This window comes from Amphiura filiformis, chromosome 13, assembly GCF_039555335.1.
Source record: "Amphiura filiformis chromosome 13, Afil_fr2py, whole genome shotgun sequence".
Lineage (NCBI taxonomy): Eukaryota > Metazoa > Echinodermata > Ophiuroidea > Amphilepidida > Amphiuridae > Amphiura > Amphiura filiformis.
Genome location: NC_092640.1, coordinates 44,218,360 through 44,229,889, shown reverse-complemented (window position 1 = coordinate 44,229,889; position 11,530 = coordinate 44,218,360). Strand labels below are relative to the sequence as shown.

Sequence of the window (11,530 nt, the reverse complement as noted above, 5' to 3'; positions counted from 1 at the left end):
TATCACATTTAAATGATATTTAAACATTTTGAATAAAACCAAAACGTGATTATAACACGTTAATAACATTTTTGTGTTTGCCAAATAGACCAACCCAAATTAATGTTGTTTATATTCGGTATATATATGGTAGCACTGCCTGCAGGAATTTCACTGAGATAAATATAGATAAAGGACTAAATTTGTCTTGACTGATTTTGTTATTGTAAACAAACATGATCTCATAGAGGATTCCCATATTACTTGAAAATGGATTATATAAGGTACACCACAATAGCACATGGTACTAAGTTTATATATCTTCAGAACATTATATTCTATACTACATTTGCTATCTTCTGCAGATAGCACACGGCACTTAGTTGGCCACCTTCAGGAGATAGCACATGGTAGGCCTACTAAGTTTAAAGTATCTTCAGAACATTAAATTCATTCTTTACTATGTTTGTTATATTCCGTAGATAGTACATGTGAACTATCACGTTCCATTTTGTTTGCTATCTTCCATGTCTTCAGAAGATAGCAATTGGTCTGTCTGAATATTTTAAATGAAATTTGTGTAAAGTTTAAAAATACAGCAGACATACATTTTAGGGTACCTAATATAATATAGTAAAATGATATAATAATAATAACTAGTGGCAAATGGTGGTCATAGACCACAAACCTAGCTGGGGCATGTTGGTGTTGTGGAGGTATCTGACCCCTACAAAATGTTCCAAAAATGCTCCCCTGGTCATGGGGTTTGTTTTCACCGAGTTTGAGTCCCGTACTCCTAACAGATGTCTAAAAAATTCAATTCTAAGATTTGACCCCAGATGACCTTTGACCTGACCTATGCATGATGTTCCATAATGTTCCCTGGTCTTGAGGTTTGTTGTCACCATGTTTGAGCCCCGTACCTCTTACAGATATCCAGAAAATGAAATTCTACGATTTGACCCCAGATGACCTTTGACATGACCCTTGCACAGTGTTCCAAAATGTTCCCCAGGTTAGTAAGTTTGTTGTTGTGGAGTTTGAGCCCCGTACCCCTAACAGATGTCCAGAAAATGCATTTAGAAAATTTGACCTCTACATGACCTTTGACCTGACCCCTGCAAAATGTTCCAACATGTTCCCCTGATCATTAAGTTTGTTGTCACCAAGTTTGAGCCCCGTACCCCTTACAGATGTCCAGGAAATGCGTTTCTAAAATTTGACCTCTGCATGACCTTTGACCTGACCCCCGCAAAATGTTCCCCTGGTCATGAGATTTATTTTATCGAGTTTGAGCCCCATACTCCTTACAGATGTCCAGATAATGCAATTGTAAGATTTTACCCCTTAATGACCTTTGACCCCAATTCTGTGTGCAAGGTATGGGCACTGGGTAAAGCCGATGCACATGTGTAAGTGACGTCATTGTGCTATGTAATATGTGGCAGAAGAAGCATTTTGAAGATATTTGGTTATATACCGAAAATGCCCCTTTAATGACCTTTGATCCCAATTCTCTTTGCACCATATGGGCACTGGATATAGGCGGTACATATGTGCAAGTTACGTAATTGTAGGGTGTAACATGTAGGAGGAGAAGCAATTTGAAGTTATTGCCAGAAAGAAGAAGAAGAAGAAGAAGCAGAAAGATCCGATAGCAAAACAGTACCTAGCTCGGGGGGTTGAAAACCCCCCAGCTAGGTAATAATAATAATAATAATAATAATAATAATACAACATGTGATTCATATGGGGAATTTGATATGTATCAATACATTTTACTACAATTGCAGTACCCTAAAATACAGATTAATTAAGCATTTGAAATCAAAAGGTGGGTAACGGTAACCCAATCAACAGCCTCATTCCTTCAATTTACCCCCATCATACCCAGACCATAATCCCAGAGCTTAGACCAATGGAAATCAATATTATTATTTTTAACTGATGCTGACACATTTCTTTTTCTCTTTTCTTTTGCATGTCTTCTTCCTTACGGATGTTTACAATGGATAATTTCATTGGATATACGGATATTCAGGTAAGTGCATACTTTAAGATAATTATGATATATATATCTTTATTATGTAAGTAGTTCATAATTCTTCAGAGTTATGTAAAAATAGTAATTATAGTAAGAGCGAGTTATATAGTGCATTTGGTATGTATCAATGCACTGTTAAAACAGATATTACAGACTACAATTACAGTAACCGTTCATGTTAACCAAGATTCAGAATTGTGTAAAAATAATTAATACAAGTGATTTATATAGTGCATTTTGCATGGCTCAATCCCGGTTACAGATCTAACAGACTACGATTATTACAGTAAGCTAAAATACAGGTTAATTAAGCAAATGAAATTAAAGGTGGATGATCCAATCAACAGCCTCATCCCTCCACTTTACCCCCATCATAATGGAAATTTGGATATCAGAAGAAAGCTCAAAATATTCTCATAATTCCAGTGAAATTGTAGGCCGGGAATATATTTTGTTTAGGTATTATGAACACGAAAGATATAGCTTCATCCACATGACGGGGTTTCACATGTATTCTGTTTCCCATCATTTGTGATACACGTGTTTGTGTCTAATATATCCTATATCCTATTGGTGCAATTTAAATTTGGACTGAGATTATTTTGATAATAGGCCTTAATAACGGGAGGCCTATTGCAATGTTAAAGGGTCAGGGATATCCGCTGGTTCAGAACACTGAGGTAAAAGTGACCACACTTTGTGATATACATTATATAGAATTTAAAGATTCCGATTAAATGTACTACAAATTTCATTCATGTACCAGTTGATAGGGGAGTGCTACAAAATTCATCTGAAATAGCCCAATATATGGAGAAAGTGAGAGAGTTGTTTGTTGATTTTTACACAGGTCTGAATGTGACATCAGATCCACTCGTACAACTAGTTATTACAACCTAACTTGCTCTGTATCCAGATGAGCAATGGTTTTTGGGGTTGTGGTGAGCAGCGGTGGTTTCGGATTAGGATGTAGGCCTATAGGTGCACCATGGCTACAGAGCTATGCGCTCTGTAGCCATGGCGCCTATGTTCAAGGGTATTAGGTTTGGCAGACAACGGTGGCCGATCATTTAAGGGGACTCGATCTTTTGTGCGTAATTATAGAGTGCCAGGGGATTCACTCTATCATTAAAAAAATTATTTGAAGAAGTTAAAGAGCCCTAAGAATAACAAACTGTAGTGTAATTCACGCCAGACACAATTTCTTTATATGACAAAAATTAATTTTTGTAATCGACCAAAAAACAAACGTTTTATATCAATTTTAAATTTAGCCTGAATCGGTAAATATGGTACCTCTCGCCCTTTTTTAGGTCAAGGCTGTTTTTACCATTATGTAGCGAACCATTGTTGAAGCTATTTCACATACATGTACAAAACATTCTAGAGAAAGAATGAGGCCATATACTGTTGAAATATCTTTTGTTGATTTCGAATGATAATGTCATGAAGTCGTAAATTTTAAGGTCAAATTCCTAAAACCAAAACAAAACATTGCGACGCAGATATTTCCCGAATTTCATCATCACATCAGTGTCTTTATTATATGTTTGAAACCTTTCCCAAACGTTCGTGCTCTTTATGCATAAAACGGCTAATCTATCTTTACAAAACGCGTCTTTTTTTAGTAAACAAAAGGCTAAAGATGGGATTATGAGATTTATCATTTATCATTACACTCCTCCACTCAACTGACACCGTGGCCATTTTCAGCGTAAATGTGAATAATTAGCACAATCAGCAAGCCAATCATTGCGTGAATTGCATTATGGTCCGGCATCGGCATCCAGAAACATGCAGCACCGTACGTTGCCGTGTTCCCGTCGCCATACCACCAGTGTTGTAGGTCTCGAGACCAGGTCTCGGTCTCGAGACCATCTCGAGACCTGGTTCTGCAGTGTCTCGGTCTCGGATGTCAAGGTCTCGGTCTCGGAACTCAAAAGTCTCGGTCTCGGACCTCAAAAGTCTCGGTCTCGAAAGGTTTTTTTGTTCGAGACCTGTCGAGACCTGTCGAGACCTGAAGAAAAAGATATGGTTTTCTGTTGTTGTTCATTATTTATTCCTTACCCTAAATTTCAATGATTGTTGAAGAAATTGTTAAGAATAAAGATACAGAAATCATTTAGTTATAAATGTATCATAAGTGAGCATGTTCGGATGTGAGCTTCCCATTTCAGTTCATGATTACATATAGGTGGGCAGGTGGCGGAAGCAATGATCCCACGAAACTTTTGCAAGGGGAACATTATCCACAAAAGCATAATAGATGAACAAATAGTTGCTCTGTGCAGTGTGCATCTTCTTTTCAGCACGATAAACACTGTGTTTTGGGCCCAAATATGGTAAAATTGCTCAATTTTGCGCGCTTCGCGCACTGGCGCTATAGCTAACATTTTTGAAATTGTCCCAAAATTTGGAGGAAATATTTTAAAAATTAAGACAAATACTGCGAGTCCAAATTTCTTGAAAAGTTGCGGTACAATGATGGGTTCCCTTTCAAATTCTCAGCGGCACATCCCTACCCAAACCAAACTTGAGTATCCCCCGGGATTAAACCAAGGTCTCGGTCTCGGTCTTGGTCTCGGAACTTAGAGGTCTCGGTCTCTGTGGTCTTGGTCTCGGAAGGTTTGGTCTCGGTCTCGATCTCGGATGGGCAGGTCTTGGTCTCGGTCTCGGTCTCGGACATAGAGGTCTTGACTACAACACTGCATACCACTACGCCCATCATTCTTGACAATATATCTCATTCTTTTTGTTTTAATTCGACCCTGAAATATTTTTTTTAAATTTTATTTTGTATATCATCATGTACATTAAACATTTTTCATTTATTTTATGATTTTTGTAAATTAAAAAAACTGAGTTTTCATTCTTGTAGTTTTAATTAATTAATTAATTTTCCCAATGTAATGTATACATTTTCACATAAAAACAAATAATTAAGGAGTTAAAAGGGATGAGAAAAAAAAATTACCGAAATTATTCCACCGGGAATAGAACCCGGGCCTCCCGCATGGCAGGCGAGAATTCTATCACTGTATAACCGGTTATTTGAGATCATTACCGTCCTGTTATCTTGCTATTTGATGACAAAATCAGCGGGGCAAAAATACGTACCAAGGAAAAAATATGACAGGGCACAGTGTCGACAGCCAGTGTTATAAATATAAACTTAATACTCCGTTGGTGAGCGACGGGCGATTGGTATTTCACCGAACGCAAGAAAAGGAGGCCTACCGTATCTGATTGGCTAGAAATCGATCGCTGATCGCTCAGAGGTGTAGTACAAGTTAGCTCAATCGATAAGGCGTTCGACTATGGTGCGAGAGGTTGCGAGTTCGAACCCTGGTGGTGCCTTGTATGCTCTCGTGGAAAAATTTAGTTAGCTTGAAATTCCCTTGGACAAGGAACTCACTGCTAATTTGTCTCGTTGTAACCCGTACAAAACTCGGGGAGCTGATCCTGGTTGCGTTGGTTATTTGTGGAATGCCTAGGGTGTGCGCTCTTGAAGCAGCAAAGCCCCTGAATTGTTAATGGTTTATGGAATGATGTGGGGCCATAGTGGTCAGCGACAACCTGTAAAGTGTGCTGAGGCTTGTGGATCAACGTCTAGGCGTTGTGCCTGTGCGTAGCGCACTATAAATCACTGCGCTTTTTTTTTTCTTTTTTTTTTTTTACAAACTCAAAATGGAGACATGTATTCAATTCGATTGAAATCGATATTCTATTATTGACGCAGATAAAGAAAGTCGATAATGTACATTGAATTATAGATACAGCAGCTGGATCTTACACGGGTTCCTTTGTATAATTCATTTCTCAAATAGTTGAATATGTCACAATTTTTACTTTGGATTTCAAAATCTTTACTTATAATATGCAGTAAAATATATCCACAGCAAACAGCAAGGCCCCGCTAATTAGTGTATTGCTTTTCGAGTTAGTGTACTGGAAACAAAACCTGCGTTTTTCCTGACAACAAATCGAATTTTCTATAGACCACTTGACATCACTGTTTATCAACAAAGGCGAGGGACTCGTCTATCGATATGCTCGAACAAGCCGCTACACTGTTCAATGGCTTTCTTGTATTGTATGAAATGTGGCGGGCGATTTAAAATGCACATGCCCTTAGCAGACTACGATGCGTACGCACACTGCAGGGCAAAGAACAATGTAAATTGTCATAATGCGCGCGCATACTGCCGGGCAATGACGTCACATGCCAAGTGGTCTATAATGACAACACCATAATGTGGTACTGATCATCATGCACAAATCATAGAATAGAAACTATGCGGCAGGCTCTGTGTGATATCTCATATCATGTAAATGGTATGCTTAGCCTGAGTCGCTCGGCCTATCTCGAACAAAATCGCCATGCGTAGCTTTTGAAAAACGAGAGGATTCGTTGTACTATCACGGCAATTTTTGACACGAAGATATAGGGATGATGACGATGTGCAGGGCTCACCGACTTGGAGATTTGCTGGCTAGCGCCTATTGGCCGTTGCCGGCGGGTGGAATAGCGTCTAGGCTTACTGAAAGCCCTAAGTCCCTGACATTTTAGTTGTGAACTTTTTATGTTGTTTATTGTATTTTTGCCCACTTGCCTAAATCTCAATTTGTTCAGAAATACCTATATTAGGGGTCATAACATTTCTGGAGTTCTGAATGGCGGGGGGGGGGGTAAATGTTTTGGGTGTGTGAACGGGGTGGTTTAAAAAAAGTTATTTGGCACATAGAGGGGGGTAAAAACTTTAGCAACAAAAAATACAAAATAGCCTAAAACCAGAACAAACGTACATGGCAGATAAGGGTATTTTATCAGGTACTTGATATATTTTGATAAATCGTTCAATACTCGATTGTCAGAGATATGTAGTGTTAAAATTGTCTTATTTATAATTAAATTTTGAGCTATATGTCAGTTCCTCTTTTTAAATTACTAAAAAGCTGCAATTGGTCTTTAGCGTTCACATTTTACAACAATGTTTCATGTAGCACAGATTATTATCACTGTATTTTGACTATTATGTTATATTATTCCAATTAAAGGTGGCGGAAGCGGGAGAATGGGGGTTACACGTTGCCCCCGTTGTCCAATTTTTCCATCTGGGGATATCCCCTAAAATCCTAATAGAAGAAAAGTGAAGCAATATGACAAAACATTTTCGTAATTCCACATCTTTTATATCAATGACATTGGTACAATATCATTGCACAATGAATACAAGTTTTAGTATCATTAGTATATTTCCCTGTCCTTTGATGAAGAATAGTAGTACATTATAATGGAGGGGGGGTCAAAATAATTTGTACCTACTATGAGGGGGTCAAAACGATTTTGGTACATTAAGAGGGGGGTCAAAAAAGTTTTGGGTTCACAAAGAGGGGACGTGGTTGAAAAATTGTACACGCAAAAAAAAAATTCCAGCCTCCCCCCATCAAAGTATTTCTGAACACTCCCTTATTACCAACTTTGTTCTGCTTGGGTCGGATCTCGGCACATAGTACCTACTTTGATATTACTAGAATATCACATTCAGTATCAAAGTAATATTTATCATCACCTTGATCACCTTTCCTGACACGTGAATTACGTTTGATAAAATCCATGACTTAATTGAAGGTTTCATCTGATACTGATTCCTGAAACTTGACTGTCATAGTGATGAAATCAAGTAGAAGACTGGTGACAGGTGTCATTTCATCTTGGGTGAAACAGGTGGTTACATCTGATGAAAGTGTGAACGAAGATTGGGTATAAGCCATCTGGTACTTGCTGAGAACAGGTTTGACATCTGCGGAGTTGATAATATAATTTGTCTTCACCTCATATTCGGTAGTAGTTGTTGGAGTCTGCTCTTCCACAGCTAGCTTTGGGAATGTCTTCGCAAGCAGTGACAGACAGGAGTCTACAACAGAAAGGTGAAGTTATATTACTTTCATTTAAGTGTTTTTGAGTTTTGACCACCTCCCCCCCCCAATTAAACGGATCTTTTTTTTTTTTACATGGTGGTACTCATACTCTGGCCCTGATTTCTTACCTCGGGTCTGAGTACAAATGGCTATATGGGGATGTGCTGCTTGTGCTGCTGAAACATGTGAAATGAGTCTCATTTTCATCATTCTGGTATAATAATGATGGACTTTTTTGGGGTGAAAATTTGAATATAGATGGTCTTTTGTTTCTAAATTTGTCGCTAAGTTCACCTAATTTTGTGAATCGTGAGTCAAAATTGCACAGCACGTAATAATTTTGAGATAATTTGGGCCTTTGGTATTATAGGTCCATTTAAAAAAATAAATGTCACACTTCAAACTCGTGTAGATACGTCCCAAAACAGACCGGAGTACTTACGACTGTCTTACCTACCTGCATGTATTACCATGAAGATCATCCCGCCAGGCTCCAATAAGTTAGAGAACGTTCTGAAGGTTTCCTCTACTTTACCCACATAATATATGGCATGGACAATGGTGATAAAATGGTACTTCTGCCCTGTTTCTATAGATGTCACAAACTCTTGGAAGGTTTGGTTGTGCCACTTGTATTCAATCCCGGTAATGTCGCTGCTTTTCTCACGTACCATTTCTTGATATTTGGAGATCTGCTCTGTGCTTGGTTCAATGACGGTTGCAGATATTCGAGAGAATTTGGTTTTTAGTTTCTTCAGCTGCAAAGTTTCTTGATAACCTGTTGGGAAAAAATTATTAGCTTTTCAAGTTCTAAGATATGTTGTCAATTTAAATAAATGAACAAAACCAAACGAAGACCACTGGTCTTCAATATCACAATTAAATACCTGAGTGGAAGAAGGGCCCAACTCCATCAAAACTGTTTTTGAGATATTAAGAAAAAACTTAATATTTGGAAAAGTTTTATGGACAGAATGTTTTCATCATCAGGGGACCTTTAATACATGAACATACAATATTACATACATTCGAAATTATACACTAAGCCAAAAAAGAAACTTATAATTTTTCACAAGGTCATATCTTAAAATCCTGTCTATCAAAATTAACCAAAATTACACACAGGATTGCCTCAATACTCTACTCTAAACACATGTCACTAACTATGCAGTTGTCCAACTGACACAACAGCAAAATGCACTGACATGCAACACCTTCCTGGACCACATTTACAGCGCAACAGATTTCTTTGGCTGGGTTCCAATTATTCGCCTGTGAATGTGATCCCGGAAGCTGTTCCGTGTCAGTGTATTTTACTGTTGTGACAGTTGGACAACTGCTTGGTTACTGACATGTGTTTAGAATAAGTATTGAAGTAATCCTGTGTGTAATTTTGTTCATGTACAGCGAAAAATTGGAACCCAGCCAAAGAAATCTGTTGCGCTGTGAATGTGGTCCAGGAAGGTGTTGCATGTCAGTGTATTTTGCTGTTGTGTCAGTTGGACAACTGTTTGGTTACTGACCAGTGTTTAGAGTAGAGTATTGAAGTAATCCTGTGTGCAATTTTTGTTCATTTTTATGGAGAGGATTTTAAGATATGACCTTGTGAAAAATTATAAGTTTCTTTTTTGGCTTAGTGTATATGATGTTTCCATGGCAACGGTACAGGGCCCTTCTTCCACTAATATACTTCAGTTCCGTAAGCAGATGTGTTATAAATAGCTACAGAAATTAGGTAATTATCCATTAATTGCACAAGTAGAAGCATGTAATATGTTAGCAAGAAAGTTTATTGTAGTGAAAAGCAGATTTCATGGATGTACAAAATTCCTCTTTAATCCAATATTTTTTGTGGAAGAAGGGCCCAACTCCATGGAGTTGGGCCTTTCTTCCATGAAAACCATGATTAAGTGTACGTGAAAGACTATTTAGAGAGTGAATTTTGGCTCATCTTTCACACACAAGGAAGAACAGTCTGCTGGCAATAAAATGCTGGGTCTAACTCATTTTTGTAAAAAATTGGAGTTGGGCCCTTCTTCCACTCAGGTATTCAATTGCTTGGAGCGCAGTTCATCTGTAGCTGACGGCGCAGGTTCGACTCCATCCAATTTTTCCCCACTTGTTAATTATTTCACGACAACTTTCTTTCAAATAACTTTGAAGACCAAAATTAGTGTTGTCAAACTCCTTTTTCAACTCAAATGTCACTATTATGCACAGTTTGTTGTGACTTCATAGTATTTTAGGTGGATGCCCCTATACTGCGTTTCTTGTGTTATATAGGTAAATTAATGTTGTTTCATGACGATCATTCACGTTTTGCTGTGACTTATCCTTAAACCGTGAACTATTACATTTACTAGTAGTCATCCCTACACTTCACCGATAGTGCAGACCCCCTCTCATTTCATTCAGCGTCCTCAAATCTATAAAGAAACACCTTCAAAACTTCTTGTACTCAACCCGTGAACGGGACTTCCATTCTGTAACCTACTATTATGATTAGTATGAGCTTACAGTATATGAATTTGAAAACATCTTCTTGCGCATCTCTACTTGGCTTTTCTTAGAAGTGAATTCGCATGCATTTATTGTCCGGTATACATTTTCATTGACATCTCCCTTAATTTACTGTATTTCATACTGCCCATTTCATAAAACTGAAAACATATTATTGTTATAATATGTGCCAATTTTTAATAATCTAATAAATTAAAAAAATGTATACAAAATGACTATGATTATCTCCATGGATTATCTCCATTTGGCCTTACCTTCACCACTGCCCACACCAAGCACACGCAATGGCTGATCATCACGTTTATCACCAAACCTTTCAGATAAAACCTTCACTACATTTGAGTCAAATTCTTCCTCTGTCCATTTTGCAAGAATTTCCTGATGTCGTGTGTGGTGATAAAATGTGTCGAGAGCCATGAAATAGTGGTCTTTGTTGCAGTATAATGGTTGTGCGGTTTTCTGTTGGAAATTTGACGTAGCCATGTTGCAGTGTGTGTAGCAAAGTATAGTAATGGTATACAGATCAAGCTAGGTCATGTACCCAGCTGTCTGCATTTAAGGGGCTGTGCAATAATTATCAGCCCCTTAGGGATTCTCCAAACAGCATGCAAAAGAAGTGCTTTCCCCCTTAAAATCGATTGAGCTCCCCTCCCTGAATACCAACAATCTTTGCCCACTCCCCACCCCCACCCCTTTGCACGTGCCCAATTTGTGGGATCCTAATTTGCAAACTTTAAATAGTCTACATAAATGTGAGCGTAGCGAGCAGGAAAATTTGCAAACAATTATATTAGCGTTTCTGTACTGTACTATTTACTTTTTAGAGCATTTTATTTAAAAGCCGCCCATGAATGTGTGCACAAAATCGCTTGCCCCCCCCCACACTTCTTGGCTTACTAAAATTGCTTGCACCCACCTTTTGGCTGGCCCAAAAAATTGCCCCCCCCCCCTAAATGTTACCCTATCCAAGGGCTCATAAGTATTGCACAGCCCTTTAAAGCCATACTGAACTGCTCACAAACCATGTTTTTTATCTGATAGCATGTACTTTAATGTTGATTCTTG

General features: G+C 38.1%; 1 protein-coding gene across 1 annotated transcript; it reads right to left on the bottom strand.

The window, feature by feature from the left end:
- Nucleotides 1–7,329: 7,329 nt before the first annotated feature.
- LOC140167696 (histamine N-methyltransferase-like) lies at nt 7,330–10,948 on the bottom strand. Its single transcript, XM_072190993.1, has 3 exons — nt 10,720–10,948; nt 8,403–8,723; nt 7,330–7,941 (listed from the first exon to the last, which is right to left on the bottom strand). The coding sequence occupies exons 1-3, from the start codon at nt 10,946–10,948 to the stop codon at nt 7,646–7,648; spliced, it is 846 nt and encodes a 281-aa protein (XP_072047094.1). The 3' UTR covers nt 7,330–7,645.
- Nucleotides 10,949–11,530: the final 582 nt, after the last annotated feature.

What these genes read in the sequence shown, in the direction of transcription:
- LOC140167696 (XM_072190993.1), bottom strand. Translation starts at nt 10,948, where the DNA reads ATGGCTACGTCAAATTTCCAACAGAAAACCGCACAACCATTATACTGC. An exon ending in TGGTGTGGGCAGTGGTGAAG is followed by an intron (nt 8,724 to 10,719) that starts GTAAGGCCAAAT and finishes TTTTCCCAACAG; the next exon opens with GTTATCAAGAAACTTTGCAG. An exon ending in CTTCATGGTAATACATGCAG is followed by an intron (nt 7,942 to 8,402) that starts GTAGGTAAGACA and finishes TTTCTGTTGTAG; the next exon opens with ACTCCTGTCTGTCACTGCTT.